At 42.8% G+C, this 19,468-nt stretch overlaps 1 protein-coding gene across 2 annotated transcripts in view; it reads left to right on the forward strand.

Annotated features, from left to right (window-relative positions):
* The window catches only part of NUDCD1 (NudC domain containing 1), a 188,342-nt gene that overhangs the window by 3,720 nt on the left and 165,154 nt on the right, over positions 1-19,468 (forward strand). For both annotated transcript variants that reach the window (XM_089664447.1, XM_089664446.1), the window contains exon 2: positions 17,228-17,382. In XM_089664447.1, the coding sequence (XP_089520573.1) occupies positions 17,228-17,382 (155 nt within the window). The remainder of the gene's footprint in view (positions 1-17,227; positions 17,383-19,468) is intronic.

Consider the following 19,468-nt stretch of genomic DNA (forward strand, 5'->3'; position numbering starts at 1 on the left):
CCTTTAAGGGTTTCAGAACCCAGGAGGTGGGGCAGTGTTTTAGGGTCATGTGACCGCCGTGATTCGCCGTCACATGATCGGGAAAGGTCCTGATCAAAAGAGGAGATCGAGACCTTTCCGCGACAAGTGTGCTGGGAGCATGCGCTCTCAGCACATATGTTTTTTTTTTTAATTGCACACAAATGTGCTGCTGCTTGGCGACTAGGCCCAGATGCCGGGAGGCCGCACATTTGTGTGTGGCCGACGTGAAGAGGTTAAAGGATAAGTTCATCTTTGGGAACATGTTACATGTTCCTCCCGTTTTTAGGGTGGAACATGTAACATGTTCCCATAGCTGCAGCTGCCGCCCGCCTCTCCTCTCCCTCTGACAGATAGTATGAGGAGAAGTTTCCCCGTACTATTTGTCAGATTTGAAAACAGAGTGGCCATGCGGAGCTCCGCCCACATGGCCCTGTCATTTATTCACGGACTTCTGTGAATGAATGAACTGCAAGTCCCGACAGCCTTTGCGGCTGTCGGCTTGTAGTTTTCAATAAACTACCACGGTGCTGTGGAGTGTCGTAGTAGTTCATTGAAGCTTCCTGTCAGAATATCTGCTTACTCATACTTACCGAACGGCAAGCAGATATACTGATAAGTCTGCAGGAGACCTGCATGGCATCAGCGATCTAGTGATCGTGGTGCAATGCTTTCCAGGCTCCTGTAGACAAAATAATAAATGCACTTTTTTTGTTTACCTGCAAAAAAATGTTCATATATTATTTTTGTCTAAAAGGTGAACTTATCCTTTAATAATTACCAACAGAGCTGTGATTGTTCCTCCAGCAGCAATCCAAAACGTTAGATGTCCCCAATAGGTGAAATTACAATATTGAGATTAAAGTATAACTAAAGTCAAAACATTTTTTTAGTTTTGGATACAGTGTTTTTTGCTGGATGTGCCCGCGGTAAGGAGATCCCCCTCTTTATTTGTCCTGTTTACCATGATCATTGAAAGTAAAAGAAAATCCAAATTATGGGTTGTCCCCAAAAAAAGTAATAGAGGGGAAATCATCCAATGGGGACACTAGTTCTGGTGACCTGGGGGTTTCCAAGAGATTCTCTTAATTTGCAGGGATTTCCTCTCACTTCTTGTTTGGCTATGGGACAGAAAGTGAAGGGAAATCTCTGTAATGGGACATAGTTGGCGGAAAAAAAACTGACAAGCGTTATAACCTTCCCTTGCTCTATCGAAAATGAAAAAAAGTTTTGCCTATGGTTCTACTTTAAAGGATAAGTTCCCCTTTTAGACAAAAATAATAAATGCACATTTTTTTTGCAGGTAAGAAAATGCATTTATTTTGTCTACAGGAGCCTGTAAAGCATTGCACCAGCGATCAGTAGATTGCTGATGCCATGCATGTCTCCTGCAGACCTGTCAGAATATCTGCTTGCTATACGGGATGTATGGCCAAGCAGATATTCTAGCAGGAAGCTTCAGTGAACTACCACGGTGCTCCACAGCGCTGTGGTAGTTCATTGAAGACTACAAGCTGACAGCTGCTAAGGCTGCCGGAACTTGCAGTTCATTCATTCACAGAAGTCTGTGAATGAATGAAGTGGCTGTGTGGGCGAAGCCCCGAATTGCCACTCTGTTTTCAAAATTGACAGATAGTACGGGGAGTACTCCCCGTACTATCTGTCAGAGGGAGGGGGCGACAGATGGCGGCTGCGTCTTTGGGAACATGTTACATGTTCCACCCTAAAAATGGGTGGAACGTAACAATTTCCCAGAGGTGAACTTATCCTCCTGAATGTTCCTCTATAAAGGCGTTGAGGGGTGGGATGATCTTTTTCTCTGGGTCCACCCAATTCATTTATTATAGTAAAACCTCTGCATTTGATGAGAGGAAAAAAACAATCCAGTCACGCACAGATCTATGCATTGTATTGACTTTAGCGGGTTTCATCAAATGTCCTTGCAGGTTGTTTCCTGCCTCTGTTTTGGTGATGCTGAGACAGGTCACTCCATTAACTTTTTAAAGTAAGTCTGCACATTGCCCTAGCTGGAGCAAGGTAACAGGTCCACTTTAAAGGTTTAGTTCACATTTCAGACCACGTCTCATGTTACACCCATATTTAGGGTTTAACATGAAATCTGGTACACCCCCCACCCTCAAACCACCCCCATTTATTCTCCTAGCAGGATTGAATTTGAATTTTGAATTTGGCCACCCACACAGCTCATCCATTCATAGGTTCTTTGAATGGAAAGACTACAGTCCCTGTAGTAGATCTCAATGGTGCACAAGTGCTGCGATGCCACCACACTCATAGTGCATAGTACAGTCGGTCCATACCTCTGTACAAGCCTGGGGCTGGAGGAATAGTCTGCCGGAACCTGTGCAATGTGCCTGTGGTGCACTGATCATGGTTGCAATGCTCTGCAGGCTCCAATGCAAAAACTGAATAAGTGAATATTTGTTTAATAATATTATTGTGAATACATTTATAGAAGTATGGCCAAATCTCTTTTGGCTATACTTCTCCTGTGGGTCACAGGAGTGCACTTATTTCTGCATTCCTGTGACCCAGATTCAGCTGATGGGGCTAAAGCCTACCGTTGGCTAATGCCACAGAGCTGGTCCAGGATCTGCTAGGATCCCAACAATAATGTTGGGATCCGCCCCGATTCCTAAACTGCAGCTGGCTCAGCCTCTCAGCGTACTGCTGAGAGCCTGAGCCAGCCGTTCCTGCCCCTCTCCACTGCCCAACTCTTCAGTGAGGACTGGAGTTGCAAAGCAGAGAGCTGGTGACTGACAGTCACCACTGTGTGCTCAGAGCTGACCCAAGAACTGTGTGATCAGTGGTCTTTGATCGCTCAGTTCTTGGTGTAGAGCTGGTGTGGGACAGCTGCAGCATCGGATTGATACTGCAGACATCTAGGTGAGTATGTATGTTAATTATTTTGTTATCCAGCACTTATCTTTTTAAGGATATTTGTAAAATGTGGAATAATTCCCTAAATTCCTAAAGCATACGGTATACTTGCCTTTAAATCGCTCTGTTTAGTGCCAGCAGCTAAAGGGAACACCAGATACTTCTGGGTAGAGAGGAGCAAGTGACTCGCTCTGTGTCAGTGCGAGGCCAAAGCACTGGTCTTTCCAACGTGACTTCTTTCCTGCCCATCAACCTGTCCACCTGTCAAAGCCTTGGGTTCAATTCTTTTTGCAAGCTTTGTGTTGGCGCTTACATAGGGTTTAGGACCCTCTTCCCTCCTACAGTTGACAGTCTTCAGGTCTTATACAGTAGTTGTCTTCTCGGACCCTATCGCCATGTTTTTGGAAAGCATGCAAGTACCTGGTTCACACCAATGTGGTTTTTAGTGTTTTTTGCAGCAACGCACTACAGTCCATTTCACATGGTTTCCTATGGGACACGTTCACATCTATGCTTTTTTGAGCCGCTGCAATTTTAGAAAAAGTCAGGGACTTTTTTACATGCAAACCGTTGCATTTTGGTTCAATAGACTTCAATGGAGACATTACAGAAAACGCATGTAGTGCGTATATGACGTGATTTTGTTGCTTTTTTGACACATTTAGTGTTTTAAATCTGCCCAGCAACAAGTTGACCCCAAAAATGCTTTCAAAAATCTCACTGCAAAACAGACAAACACAAACTGCATTGGTGTGAACCAGGCCTAAATATGAACTTTGTTACCTGAGCATTCATACCATTGTACTGTGTGCTTTGCATGCTGTGTAATAACTTTCCATATCTCCCTTTTAGTAGGGGTACCTGGTCTACCTCTGGTAGTCCATCATTCTGTAAGGAGAGGCCCACAGTACACCTTGCCCACTCTCTGCAGCTTGCACACCGTCGGGTTCCCAGCACCTAATACCTGCAAATATAACTGCAGACTATTGAAAGGAACTTTAGTAGAAGTGATGGGTTTACTTTACTAAACGTATAGTTTGGCTCTGGAGTCTCTCGTTTTATAAGGTGACTGTTCTTATTATTCCCAGGAGGTGGCAGTAAAAACCAAGAAATATTCTCTGATGTGATCATTGCTTATGCTGTGGGAAGGTAGCAATGAAAAGTGCTACATTATTCAGAATTACCATAGAAGTAGGGTTTTCAGTAGGAAGCACTTCAGGTAAATTAATGGAGCCTTTGGAAAAATTAGTGACAACAGTCACAAGAACTTTTGAGTGCTGCCTCTGGTACAAAGGTCACAATATAGACAGTTCTTTGCAGAATAACTAACTTTTTTTTTCCCCAAGTAAAATTTGGGTTTCTTCCGCTCTGGTCTTTAAAGTTGAACTCCAGGCAAACGGCTATTATACATAGATGAAATACCTACATGAGTTTTTTTTTTTCTTTATCTGCCAAAGGAATTGTATTTCTGTCCATCCAGTCCTGAGATTTACACAACTGCTACATAGCATATCCCTGTTCTGCAGGGCAAGAGACCTGTGATGTTTTGTTTTTTTTTCTTTTTTTTTTTTTAGCTGTTTTAGTAACAATCACAGGGCTTTCTCCCCTCCCGCAACCTTTTACTGGGCAGTAAAAGGAGAAGCAGCAGACTGACAAGTTCATTTCTCTGTCATTCAGCTGCTCCCTCCAGTCAGCATATTCTTTGTTAGCCCCTGAGCTCCGTAGCACAACTGGCAAGTTCATTGTGCTGTATCTCCTCCGTTTGAGCCCTACTGTAAAGGGATTACAAGAGGCTGATTTCAAGTAATATTGGGGTACCTACATTGCTTGCATGTAACAAAAAAAAAATCTCCTAGATTGTAAGCTCCAAGGATCAGGGTCCTCCTATCCCTCTTGTATTGAACTGTGTTGTTGCTGTATTATCTCCCATTATATCGTAAAGCGCTGAGCAAACTGTTGGCTCTATATAAATCCTGTATAATAATAATAAAGTTATTATGTCTTAGGTCAGGGCTTAAAATTTCAAGTCTTGAGCTACTAGCCAGGCCTTAAGAGTTACTCGCCACCAACACACACACACACACAGAAACATGTACACACACGCACAGAGACACATGCGCAAACACACACACATACAGACACATGTATACACACACAGGCATGTACAGACACGCATACACACAGATACATGTACATACATACACTCGAACACACACACACGTGTATATACACACACACACACACACACACACACCCTATAAAAAGTTGCAGTACTTCGTTGTTCACTCACTGATCTGGGTACTGCACTCTAGGGGGAGGCAGAGAGCACAGCACGCACTCCTTCCTTTGCTTTCACTGTGCTCAGCTATTGAGCAGTCTGACAGCTCCCAGTGACAATGACAGATCCGGCCTGAGCTCTGAGTCACACTCGCCCCCACCATAATTTACACTCGCCATTGGCGAGCAGGCGAGTGGAAATTTCAAGGCCTCTCTTAGGTCCAGTTCACACTACATTCTTTTCAGTGTGCTTTTATCTGCATCCAAAAAGTAGGTTAAATGGTTGTCAATGTCATAGTTCACATCAGTGCTTGCAGCTCCAGTGCATTCCAGTTACAGTAAAAAAAAAAAGGTAGAACGGGCTGCATTTTTCCTGCACAGAACTGCAAAAACGCATTGGAATGGACCAAAACACACAGGAAAGCACGTCACTTTTTAAACTGAAGAAAAAGGGGGGGGGGGGGGAGGAATGAACCGGAAAGCGTCAGCCAACTGCATTGGGTGTTGATGTCTGAAAAAGGTGGCCAGTCTTCTGCAGCACTGGGTCTACCAATGAAAACTGGACGCTACAGTGGTGATTATAAAAGAGCTTTAAAATATATTTCTAAAAAACAAAAAAATAGTGACCAGGGGGCAGTAGATGTGGGGGCAGCCAGAAGAGATGAAGCTTTACCCAGGGATTGACTTGGAATTTATTAAAGGATGAAGTAGGATCAAAGATCATTTGGCCTTCTGTGGGTCACAGTTGTGAACTTATTTCTGCACTCCTGTGACACGTATTCAGATGACAGAGGGCTAAAGATGGCTGATGTCAGTCAGCCAGTCCAAACTCTGGAGGGATCCTGACTTTTATTTTGGGATCCACACAGAGGCCGGGTCAGCCTCTCAAAGCACCGCTGAGAGCCTGAGCCAGCCTCTCCCTCCCCCTCCACAGCCCAGTAGTCCACTGGCACTGGAGGGCCAGAGCAGAGAGCCGGTGATTGCTCACTGAAGACTGAGAATAGCAGTGTTTGATCATTCAGTTCTCAGTCTTAGAGGCGGTGGGGGAGAGATGCAGTATGTTTTTTTTTTTCTTATTGGGCAGGAGGGGGGGGGGGGGGGGCAACAGGGGCCATCCATTAAGTAAATGTGTATGTATCACCCAGAATGCTCAGTTATGCAGGTTGAATGGCTGTGGGATGTCTGTTCTGAGTGGATAAATGGGTTTTGCAGTTTTCCCAAGAAACACCTGAATTGTGTCCACGTTTTACAGCAAAACAGCATGCTGATTGTACAAGTTTTTTTGTCAATAGGCTTCCTATGGATTAGGGCTCCTTTGCCTGCAGACAGGCTGATGCAAGAGCAGCATGTGTGAAAAGAAAATGGGACAGTGTCTACCCTGACCTCAAAGAGAGGAGATCTAATCTAACCAGGCAGTTGCTTGAACAGGTACTAAGACGCTGGGGTTAATTACTAAAGGCATACAGACATTGCAGTTGCGCTCTGCAAGGCCATTATCTCCAAAGATTTGTAAATGAATAGAAGCTTGGCTAACTTCCATCATATGCAAGCAAAATGCTTGCTTTTTTTTTGTTATTTTTTTCTTGTATGTTTTTTGGTAATCTTTGAAAAGTGAAGCTTCATCTCATTTACTGAGCTCTTGAGCCAATACCCATGCAGCATGTACAGTCTGTTTATCTTAAATCAATCCCACTGTGTAAATAGACAGGAGCCTGTGAAGCTCAAGTGGGGCAGTTTGTCATAAAGGAGGTCTTCCATGACAAAGCCCTGTGGGTGGGACGAAACGCATTGGGTACATGGCCTGAAGTCTGGGCTGAGGCTGCTTTTTCTTCTGTTACCCCTGAGTCTTTCCGTGATTCCTTCCCCTTGCTTTTCAAGAATACCTGTTGCGCTCTCCCTATTTCTTGCTATATGAAGTATAGCAAGAGCTAAATCGTTGTCAAAAATCCAGCAAGTAGAAATCTTCTATGGGGGTTTGCTAAAATCCTTGTAGTGGATATAATTTGCACAGAAGACTTTTTATTCAATAAAACTGGAATTTCGCTTTCATTTTTCATGCACAGTTCATTGTGGAAGACCCGCAGGTAACTCTACAAATGGCATCCGTTGTCCAGTCTGTGCCGGGTCTTTTCTGTGTCGCTGCCAAATCTATTACCAGATCAGCGTGGCTCCAATTTGTTGCAGAATCCAAGAAAGTTATTGGTCAGAATATCTGAACATCTCTCTATATGATTTGCGTGACCCGGGGCTGATTGAGACTGTTAGAGGTAACCCTCCACTCTTTCTGACTCTAATCATTATCTCTGTGTGTTGCCATGGCAGCAGGCTATGTATGACTTTTTTTTTTTTTTTTTTTTTTTTTTTTTACAGCGTATGTAATATTTAATTTCAGAAGAGAAGGAAAAGACAGCTTCACTTTCTGATGTGTATTTAAAGACTTTCAGCATTTCTTCTAAAATTGGGGGAAAAAAAGCATTTTTTTTCTTTCCTTCTTTTTAGCAGTTTTTTTAATACCCAGAGTCTTTACTAAATGCAGATAAATGGCTGTATAAAATTATCTCTTGAATTGGTTTTAGCTGATGATGGCCAGAGAAAGGGAATCGCAGTAATATGTAAGAACATCCCCTGAGGATAGACATATGGTAAATGCTGTCATATTGATCTTCAGTATCTAGCGATCCTGTCACCTAGAACCTCCATAAAGGCGGGTTCAGACATTTCACTGACTGCATGCTTGTTCCTGGTCAGTGACTTCCTGGGTAGTGCCTTTTGGAGTGTTGGCGCATGGCATTTTTAGGTCCACACTGTTTAGTCTGCTGCTGGCAATGTCAAAATCCGAAAATTGCAACTGCATCCACGATGGGGTGACACCTCACTGGGTTAGACTGAAAGGAAGTGACACCAACTGAGGCAGGGTAACTATTCTGTTGTTAGTGTTGAACATAGCCTATAAAGCAGAGCTTCCCGGACAAGAAAAGCATTTTTAACTAGATAAGGTATATTATTCTTACTAGTTTTAAACTATTGTTTTACATTTCTTCAGTAACTTCCTGGTTTCCAGTCTTAGGCAAATTATGTAATACATTTCAAGAGGGGTTGCAGATTTTTTCAGCTAAGCACACCCTCCTGCATACATGCCTGAGCTAAGAGTAGATGGACTAGGGCAGATGGTAAATGCTACATTAATCATCTGCCCTTACTCATGATGGCCATTGTGTGTGTGTGTGTGTGTATACAGTGGGTATAGAAAAGAATCCCCCCCCCTTCTAAAATCACAAGGCAGGAGATGGATATAAAAAAAAATCCAAATTCCAAAGGCTTTATCAATGCCTAGAAGCACAGTGAAGTCTATTATTAAGAAGTGGAAGGTATTTGGTACAACACAGACCCTCCATGGATCAGGACGTCACTCCAAACTGGAATGAGCCAGGAGGAAACTGGTCAGAGAGGCTATCAAGAGGCTTACAGCAACTCTAAAGAAGTTGCAGGAATTTATGAGAGAGTGGTCATTGTGAGCATGTGACAACAATATCACAAATTCTCCACAAATGTGGCTTGTGTGGGAGGGTTGCAAGACAAAAGCCACTCCTCAAGAAAGGCCACATGCTGTCACCACTGAGCTTTGCCAAAACACACCTTGAAGATTTTGAGGTCACATAAAAAAGGGTGTTCTGGTCAGATAAGACTAAAATTTTATAATTTTGCCTAAACACTAAACGATACGTCTGGCGGAAGTCCAATAGAGGTCACTATCCAAATAACACCATTCCTACAGTAAAGCATGGAGGTGGTAATATCCTGTTTTGGGGGGTTTCTATGCAGCAGGGACTGGAGCACTTGTCGGGATAGAAAGAAATTGGATGGGGAGAAATATTGTCACATTCATGAGGAAAATCAACTGCCCTCTGCCAAAATGTTAATGGGAAGAAGGTTTACTTTCCAATATGACAATGACCCAAAGCACACAGCAAAATGATGACACAGTGGTTGAGGGCGAAAAAGGTGAATGTCCTTGCATGGCCTAGTCAGAGCCCAGACTTAAAAATCTGTGGAATGACTTGAAGACTGCAGTCCACAAATGGTCGCCATCAATACAATTGAATTTGAGCATTGCTAAGAAGAGTGGGCAAATATTGCAAAGTCTAGATGTGCAAAGTTAGCAGAGATATAGCCCAACAGACTAAAGGCTGGAAAAAAGTGATAGTAAAGTTAAAAAAAAAAATGATTTCCCTCTGCAAATTAACTTGTTGCCGACCGCAGATAGCCGAATGACGGCTGCACTGCGGCCTGCCAGTTCTGAGTGGACGTCATATGACGTCCTCCCAGAACGCGCTCTCCTGCGCGCCCCAGGGGGCGCGCACCCGGCGATCTCTGTGATCGCTGTGTCCTACGGACACAGCTGATCACGTGATGTGGTAAAAGGCCAATCACAGCAGCCTTTTACCACGTGATCAGCGGTGTCCAATGACGCTGATCAGAGGGAAATGCAAGTGCCGGTTCTCGGCTGCACTTTCCTCACGCTGTCAGATCGTGAGGAAAGTACTGCCGAGAACCGGCAGTTGTCAGAGCGAGGATCGGCACCGATCATCAGGGCACTGATGATCAGTGCCCTGATGATCGGTGCCCAGCAGTGGCACCCACAAGTTCCACCCACCTGTGCCCAGCAGTGCGCCCACTAGCTCCGCCCACCTGTGCCCAGCAGTGCATCCACCTGTGCCCAGCAGTGCACCCACCTGTGCCACTCTGCAGTGTCACACACCTGTGCCCAGCAGTGCCACCTACCTGTGCCCAGCAGTGCCACCCACCTGTGCCCACCCACCAGTGCCACCCACCTGTGCCCACCCACCAGTGCCGCCCACCAGTGCCACCCACCAGTGCAGCCCAGCAGTGCTGCCAGTCAGTGCAACCAGTCAGTGTCCAGCGGTTGTGCCAGTCAGTGCCGCCAGTCAGTGCCCAGCAGTGATGCCAGTCAGTGCCGTCTATCAGTAGTCATCATCAGTGTCACCTATCAGTGCTGCAAATTAGTGCTGTCTATCAGTGCCGCCTATCCGTGCCACCTCATTAGTACTGCCTATCAGTGCCCATCAGTGCCGCCTATCAGTGCCCATCAGTGCTGCCTCATCAACGCACATCAGTGAAGGAGAAAAAATACCTGTTTGAAAAATTTTATAATAGAAACAAAGAAACTTTTTTTTTCAATTTTTTTTGCAATTTTTTTTATTTATAGCGCAAAAAGTAAAGCGCCCAGTGGCGATTAAATACCACCAAAAGAAAGCTCTATTTGTGAGAAAAAAATGATCAAAATTTCATATGGGTACAATGTTGCATGACCGCGCAATTGTCAATCAAAGTGCGGCAGCGCTGAAAGCTGAAAATTGGCCTGGTAAATAAGGGGGTATAAGTGCCTGGTAGGCAAGTGGTTAAAGGCATAATGTGCTAGTATGTATTGCATTCTAGCACATTATGAAAGACTTGCTTTGAAACAAATCCCTCCAATGGCGTGCTGTCACCGCTGCAGAGGCTTCTATCTTTACCCAGTTTTCCTTCCGGGTTCCCAGGCTGCGGCCACTTGAATGTCGGAGCCATGATGACGTCACAGTTGTGACACAGAGCTCTGAAGGAACGACACAGGAATGTCGTGCCTTAAAATGTTACTAAACCCACAACAGTAAAATCCGTCTATATGCAGTAAAGCATGCTTGTTATTCTCACTATGGAACCTAAAGGGTTAAGCATTTGTTTAAAAAGGCTGCTTGATCCTGACTTCTCTGGTACTCCCCTTAGTTGGGCTTGGTCCCTTCGTTCCAGTGAAGGGAACTCTTAAGGTGTCATCACACCAAGACATTTTGGACAATTTCATGCTGCCAACTTTGTGGGAACAGTTTGGGGATGGCTCCTTCCTGTTCCAACATGACTGCGCACCAGTGCACAAAGCAAGGTCCATAAAGACATGGATGAGCGAGTTTGGGGTGGAGGAACTTGACTGGCCTGCACAGAGTCCTGACCTCAACCCCCATAGAACACCTTTTGGGATGAATTAGAGCGGAGACTGCGAGCCAGGCCTTCTCGTCCGACATCAGTGCCTGACCTCACAAATGTGCTTTTGGAAGAATGGTCAAACATCTCCATAGACACACTCCTCCTTGTGGACAGCCTTCCCAGAAGAGTTGAAGCTGTTGGGTGGGCCAACTCAATAATGAACCCTACAAACTAAGACTGGGATGCAATTAAAGTTCATGTGCGTGGAAAGGCAGGTGTCCCAATACTTTTGGCAATATAGTGTGTGTGTGTGTGTGTATATGTATGTATGTATGTGTGTGTATATATATATATATATATATATATATATATATATATATATATATATATTATGTGTGTATGTGTATTTTTATTTTTTTACATCCCCTGTGATGGCAGTATGCGTGACAGGTCCTCTTAATGGAGAGACCTCAGATCTCTCCTCTACCCTTGAAAGCATCAGATAAAAAAAAATTGATCTGACACCCCCCCCCCTCCCCAAAATGTCATGGTTTATATTTGCCATAAACCAGAAGTACATCTCTTTAGGCCTCCTGCATCATAGAGGTGACCTCCTAGATCATAGAGGTAGTGTCTTATAAACAAAAAATGAAAACAGAAGTGACAAAATCCTCGTCGCCTTCAATTTCTGATCTTCTAGAGTGGGAGGAACGTTGTCAGTTCCTCTTTCTGTGTATTGCAGCTGATGGTGCCATTTAAATCGGTCCCGGGCACCCCCCTCCACTGCCTGTAGAAGTAATGGAGTGGCTGTAGCCACTCAAATCCCTTCTGCATCAAAGAGCATAAGCTTCTAATTTTGATGCCAGGATGATGTTTGTAGCTGTAGGCATCATCCTAGTATAACCACTTCAATCCGAGGACATCATATGACATCCACCTGGGGAGAAGTGGTTGTAAACCCGTTACATATACCCAGTGAAGTGACTGGCCTCAGGTGATACAGAGATGAAACAAATCCTCCTACATAAGATGTACCTGTTTTATCTGCAGTTACATCTACATCTGTTCAGAGTCAAGAATTTTATACAGCTTGTCTGAGCTCTCAGAAAAAAGAGGACACTGAGCTGAAATTACACTCTGCAGAGCTCAGTGAGGAGACCTTGGAGAACTGTTTTGAAGGAAGGGACACATTCCTCTTCACACAGCTCATAGGAACAGAGCTGAAGGTGTCGGGCAAATGGAGCTCCCTCTCTTGTCACCATTTTTCTGTCCGTGTCAGGAAAACTTGTCAGAAATGATTCATGCTGATAGCAGAGGAATAAAGCAGCTGACAGAAATGACACTTAGCTCTCTGCATTGAAACAAGCACACTATGTGGAGGGACATGCTTTGTTCATATTTCATGTCTGAGGTTTACAACCACTTTGAATAAAATGTTTGTTCTTGGATTTCGATACACTTTAATGGCAGCATTTCCTTGCTGAAAATTTTAGGCTGGCAGATAATGCTGGGAGTTGTGGTTCCTTTACATTTGGATGGTGCATGTGATTGTTGCAGCAATGGAGTGGATCTGCGCTTTATTTCCTGCTAGAGCATGACTGAAGTGCATCTCCCATAATGGTTGTGGGTTTTGCTGGGCACTCAGCAGATATGTACCATTGAAGTCTCTGTGAAGTATATAACTATGTATTGAAAATGCTGAATACATAATTAGATGTTCCACTCTAAGCATTGATGCAGAAGTGTTTGTTACAGTTAACAACATGCAAATCCATCGCAGTCAGTCTTAAGTGTGCGTGTTGTTCTTGATTGGAGGAAAATGTCCATTATTGAGGAATACATTACTGAACGTGGATGTCACCAGTAGTCTTGTGTTTTTAAATTATTTTTGTAAAGGAAGAAAAATGGTCCATTGACATATGAAGGGGCGCTTTACTTGCTTAGCATTTGCACCTGGTGTGCATTGATGATGCTGAGCAGAAAAAATGTGTATGAATAGGCCTGTACTGTGATGTTGGCTTTACTCCCTGTTTGGATAGATTAATTGTGTATTGTTGTTGAGTTTCACATCTGATTCGGCCTCATTCACATGGGTATACTGATCTGCAGACTCTTGCAAGGGACTGTCTTAACCTACGTGAGCTGCACAGGTGTTTATGTATTAGCATGCAGGCAAACCCGTTCATGGGACTGTCTGTGTTCGGGGTCCCACACCAACACGGCTGTCAAAGTGGGGCCAGCGGCTATGTCTCTACCAGGGTGGATAAAAATCAATGATTTTTTAAAAAAAAAAATAAAAAATCGGATTTTTTTTATTTAAATAAAATGCTTTTTGAGGAAAATATATTACCATCCAAAGGTTATTCCATCATGAAATAAAGATTAGTTTTTTAATTATGTAGAATAAGGCTGTATATGTTTAATTTTTTTGGTAAATAAATTCCATGAATCCATTCACAATGTCATGCTCTTCCAGAGGTTTCTGTAAGATTATTGGGCAGTTTCTCTGCCTACAAGATATTATCACAGATGCTTGGTTTACTTTGCAGTTCTCAAAACTGAATTTGACTCAGCGGAGATCACATGCCTCTTCTTCACAGCAAAAATGTTATAACATGAACAGAGTTAAGAAAAAGACCTTAATCCTAACTTCTACAAACCTATGAATACAGAATCAACCCCTTCAGTGCTAAGTTTCAAGAAGTTCAGTGAATAGAATAGAAACAATATTTTTCTGATTGTTTGGAGTGGAATAGATCTGCACAAGAAGAAAGTGAAACTAAGTGTGAGGAGGAAGGGGCTGACAGTCTAAGTTTCTTAAAATATATATATTTTGTTTAGCCAAATTAGTTAACAAACATGGATGTTTAAGCAAATCACATATGCTGGAATGTTATTGTTTCAGTTGAATAAATCTATTTAAATTGTTATTATTAAGGTAATGATTATTTTTCTTCTTCCTAAGTACAACAGAAAAGTTGTCCAAATATGAATGATTAACCTATTAAACTGGGGATAAAAAAACTAATATGAAAAGTTGTTATTCTAAAAATCTTCATCTACTTGCATATTAAAGTTATACCAGCAAGAATTAGTTTATGTAGAAAACTAGGATTTAAATCAAGCCTTACTGACTAGTGATTTAAATCGTGATTTAAATCAGTTTGATTTAAATCAAATCCACCCTGGTCTCTACAACCTCTGCATCCCAACAGACATGGATAGGAACAGCTGTACATGCAGAACAGGTGAAGATGGCCCTTCACACAGGTTTATGGATCAGTACTCCTGTGAATGAGGCCTTAGCCTTTGGCTAATGTATTCTATAGAGAGAGTTGACTGTCTCTTTTACTTCTACACAGCCTATGGGGAATTTGGCATCCCAGCCATTCCTTGGATAGGCAGCACTCTATGGAGCTGAAAAAAAGGTGACACTTTCTGCAGTAGATAGAAATAACAGAGAGAGGGGTTGATTGACTAAACCTGGAGAGTGCCAAGTCTGGTGCAGCTGTGCATGGTGGTAACCAATCCGCTTCTAACTGTTCAATTAACCGCATAAGGACCGACCACAGTACATTTACTGCTGCAGGGCGGCCACTGTGCCAAAAATCACATGTGTGTATATATACACGTGATTCTGCATTTCCGGGTAGAGGGCACGTGCGGGCCCTGGTGTCACTCACCGGGTCCCGGCTGGTGATTACTGGCGATCCCCAACAGGGAGGAGGGATGCATTGTTTACCAAACTCTCCTCCCTGTCAGTTTGGGCACACTGCTCAGGATGGCTGAGTGGAGCCATCCCGATCAGTGTGCTTACAGTGAAGCCCCCTAGTAAAACACTCCCATCACACAGTTAACCCTTTGATTGCCCCTCATTGTTAACCCCATCCTGCCCAGTGCCATTAGTACAGTGTCTGCTTTTTTTTTTTTTTCTAGCACTGATCACTGTATTGGTGTCACTGTGAATGTCAGTGACACCAATTCAGAATGCCTGACGCTTTCCCACTATAAGTCGTTGATCGCCCCCATTATTAGTATTAAAAAATAAATTCCAGTAAATATACCGCCATTTGTAAACTCTCTATTTATACATGTTGATCATATCGCCCCTTAACCACTTGCCCTCCAGAGGATTTACCCCCCCTTCCTGACCAGGCCATTTATTGCGTTACGACACTGTGTTACTTTAACTGACAATTGTGCGGTCATGCAACGCTGTACCCAAATACAATTTACGTCCTTTTTTTCCCCACAAATAGAGCTTTCTTTCACTGGTATTTGATCGCCCGTGCGTTTTTTTTTAATTTTTTGCTCTATAAAAAAAAAAGACCTACAATTTTGAGGGAAAAAACAATATATTTGACTTTTTGCTATTAAACCTGTGCAGTAAAAAAATTTAAAAAATAAAATTTCGTCAAATTTAGGCCAAAATGTATTCTGCTACATGTCTTTGCTAAAAAAAAAAAATCCCAATAAGTGTTAATTAATTGGTTTACCTGAAAGTTGTAACGTTTACAAATGGTGGTATATATACTGGACTTTTTTTTTTTAAGGTTTACTAGTAATGGCGGCGATCAGCGACTTATAGCGGGACTGCGGCAGGCATTCTGACACTGGGGGGAATTGACTTGGTATCACTGACCTCCCCAGTGATACCAATACAGTGATCAGTGCTAATGGCACTGGGCATGAAGGGGTCAGCATGTTGGGTGATCAAAGGGTTAACTGTGTGCTATGTGCCATTTTACAATGTGTGCTGTATTTGTGCTTCACTGTGCAGAGCCATGCAAAGCAGTGTGCCAGAGCTGACAGGGAGGAGAACTGTTTTATTTACTAACAGTTCTCCTCCCTGTCGGAGATCCTCGGCAATCACCGGGTGCCGGCGAGTAATCACCAGCTGGACCCTGTGATTGAGAGCCGCGGCCGAGAATGGCAGCACGGATAGGGCCCCTACTCGGAAATGCGAAGTCGTGTGTGTGTGTGTGTGTGTGTGTGTATATATGTGTGTGTGTGTGTATATATGTATATATATATATACACATACATACATACATACATACATACATATACATATACATGATTTTGCGCATTGCTGCACAGCTCAGGGCTGCGTTGCAGTGTTATTAGGACACACCAAAAAAAATAGTTTTCTGTTTGTCCTAACGGTAACTGACATTATGACAGTGCAGTAAAATGCTGGTCACTGCACAGAGTGTGAATTAGCCTTAAATACCCAAATCTGTATAAATAATAAGTAGGTTGAAAAGTAAGGCTCACAACCAGGGGCGGACTGACAACTCATGGGGTCCCCGGGCAATAGGGGAAAAAAGCCCAAAAAAGCCTATGAAAGGTACTAGCAGCATCTCATGGGGCCCCCTACTGACCCTGGGCCCTCGGGCAGTGCCTGAGTGCCCAAATGGTCAGTCCGCTCCCGTTCCCAACACCGAACCTTGGGGTACACTACTAATAACCTTTAGAACATTCAGAGTATGAATAATTCTTCACTTATCGCTCCTATTCAAAGCTTGCAGTTATGAAGACTATGGGGGAGATTTACTAAAACTGGAGCACTCAGAGTCTGGTTCAGCTTTGACAATAAAACATGGAAGCTGATTGGTTACCATGCACACACGCCAGATTCTGTGTGCACCAATTTTAGTAAATCGCCCCCTATATGTCCATGCCCCGCCTCCTGCATGCTAATTGGTCTATTAGAAAAGAACTTTACACTGGTGATACCCACCTACACACCTCCCCATCAATTCACAAGAGGCATTCCTGCTGGAAACCTGATTTTAGCTTTCAGCTGGTATGCAGCAGTTGCAATACTATTATAATAAGGCTTCTATACATTCACATACTCATTTCTAGACCCTGCTGGAAACACGAGCAATGTTCACTTCTCCAGTGTGTGCTCTAATCCAGCTTCTCATTTCCCGCAGCTGGCGGGGATTGGACAGCAGGGCGTGCCATTACAGAGATAAGCTGTGAAAGTTTCAGACTGGTCAGTGTGTTAAAGTAACCCTTTATCTGTCTGTGTCTCTCCTTTCAGCTGTTGCAGAAGTGAAGCTCCGAGATGATCAGTACACACTGGACCACATGCAGGCCTATGGCATGTATAACTACCTTCACAGTAATCCATGGTGTTCTGATAGTGTGTTTTATGTGGACCAACTTGGTAGAATCATGAACCTGACGGTGACTCTGGTAAGAAATCTTTCGTTTGCAGATTTTCACATCCCTTTTAGAGATGATAAAACACTAGGAAAGGTTAGTGGGCATCCTAAAGCTAAATTCCAGTCAAACCGCTTTCCTGATTAGGAGCTGCTGCTGTTAACCCCCACAGTGCTAGAAGACAGCTGCTCAGGGCAGTAACCGGAGGCTGTGAATGAGACATGGCACGGGGGATTTTGAGCAGATAATGAAGTATCAACAAGAAATGGAATAAACACCATTAAATATATCCAATGTGTATGGTGCTGTATCCCAAACAATAAAAAAAAGAAAAGAAATTCTGAAAATCTGTATATAGACCATGCTGCCAAAAATGTGAATCACAATTACTAAACCGTTTGTTACAAGTAAAAAAAATGCAAACCATGAACAACCCCAGAAAATGCAACTAATATCCAATATATCAGTAAGTCCCATTCAAATAATAGTTGCTTGAAAAACAAAAGGTAAGTGAACAGGCTCTGGTTCCATTAGTAACAGATAAACCTGTGACCACCTCCAGGTGACCCCACATGGATTTGCACTTACCACAATGGAGGGGCCTTCTATTACTAGATAGGTCTCACTACGCTGTATTATTATTATACAGGATTTATATAGCGCCAACAGTTTGCTCAGCGCTGTACATTATAATGGGAGACCGTACACAAGACAGTACAGTAACAATACAATTTAATACACGAGGGGATCGAGGGCCATTTACAAGTACCAGGATGAGATTCCTTCCAGTGCAATACACCACCACTCAAAAAAAGTATCAGGAAAAAGGTTCATTAAGCAAAGCAACCAACTTTATTGAACCATATGAAAACCTTACAAGTACACTGCACTTGCATATATATGTGCCCAAGGACAAGCACCAGACACATACAGTGCTATTTGTTAAGATGGCTGCCTCAAGAAGCTTCCTGAGGATGTCCAAACACAGACGAAATTAGTTGAGGTGGTGTTCTCCAGCCGATTAAGTCACATCTCATCCCTGGAGCGCAAGCCAACTTCCAGTCTCGGAAGTGGCAGCGGCCATCTTAATTAAAAGCGATATATGTACCTGGTGCTGGTCCTTAGGCACATATACATGTGAGTACAGGGTAATTGTAAAGTTTTATATGGTTTCATTAAATCGGCTGCTTTGCACAATTAACCTTTTTCCCTGATATTGTTTTTTGAGTGGCATTGCATTGGAAGAAATCGCATCCTGGTACATGTGAATGGTTAAGCACAATGAGACATATCTAGTAATAGAAGATCCATCTATTTTGGTGAGTGTAAATCCATGTGGGGTCACCTGGAGTTCCTGGAAGTGGTCACCTGTTTATCTGTTATTAATGACACCAGCACTTGTTCACTTACACTTATCTTTTTTGTTTTTCAAGCAATTATTATTTGAATGGGACTTATTGATACATTGGATTTTTCTGGTGGTGTTTGTTTATACTTTTACATGTGGCAAACTGTTTAGTAATTTTGATTCCCATTTTTAGGGTTCACAAATGTGGAAGTTTAGGCACATTTTGAAGACTGCAGCAGATATCACATTCGTCTGTGTTTGTTCCTTTTTTTTGTTTTTATTTTGTTTTTGTTTGTGGCACAATGTTTTCATTGTTAATAGAAAAATAAATATTAAACTTCAGCTTTAATGCTTTTGAAAGTGAATGTAAAGTCTACCACTCGCCACCAAAACATTTCAGAACCCCATTTGCTTAGTTCAGCAAATTATTTATAAATGTTCAGCAAATTATAAATGCTCCGAAGCACCATTATTCTATTCCTCACTATGTTTTGAGTGTACTCCACTCTCACCCCTTATTTTTGAAGCTGGCCCCATCTTGTCTGCTTCTCGGCGCTTAGTTCCCTTTCCCTCCTCCTACCCTTCCCAGAGCAAACTAAACAGAATGAAAGAAGACTTATAAGAGTGAAGACCGAAAATAATAGGGAAAGCAAAATATAAGCAGATTTTTTTTATTTTTTTTTGCTTTAGAAGTGATTCTAAAGGTTTAATTTTTTGTTTCTAAAATTACAGACATTTCATACTTGCCTGCTCTGTGCCAGTAAACAAACC

The sequence above is a fragment of the Staurois parvus genome, unplaced genomic scaffold (assembly GCF_062004578.1).
Source record: "Staurois parvus isolate SC_StPar_1 unplaced genomic scaffold, SC_StPar_1.0 ptg000047l, whole genome shotgun sequence".
NCBI classification, from domain to species: Eukaryota; Metazoa; Chordata; class Amphibia; order Anura; family Ranidae; genus Staurois; species Staurois parvus.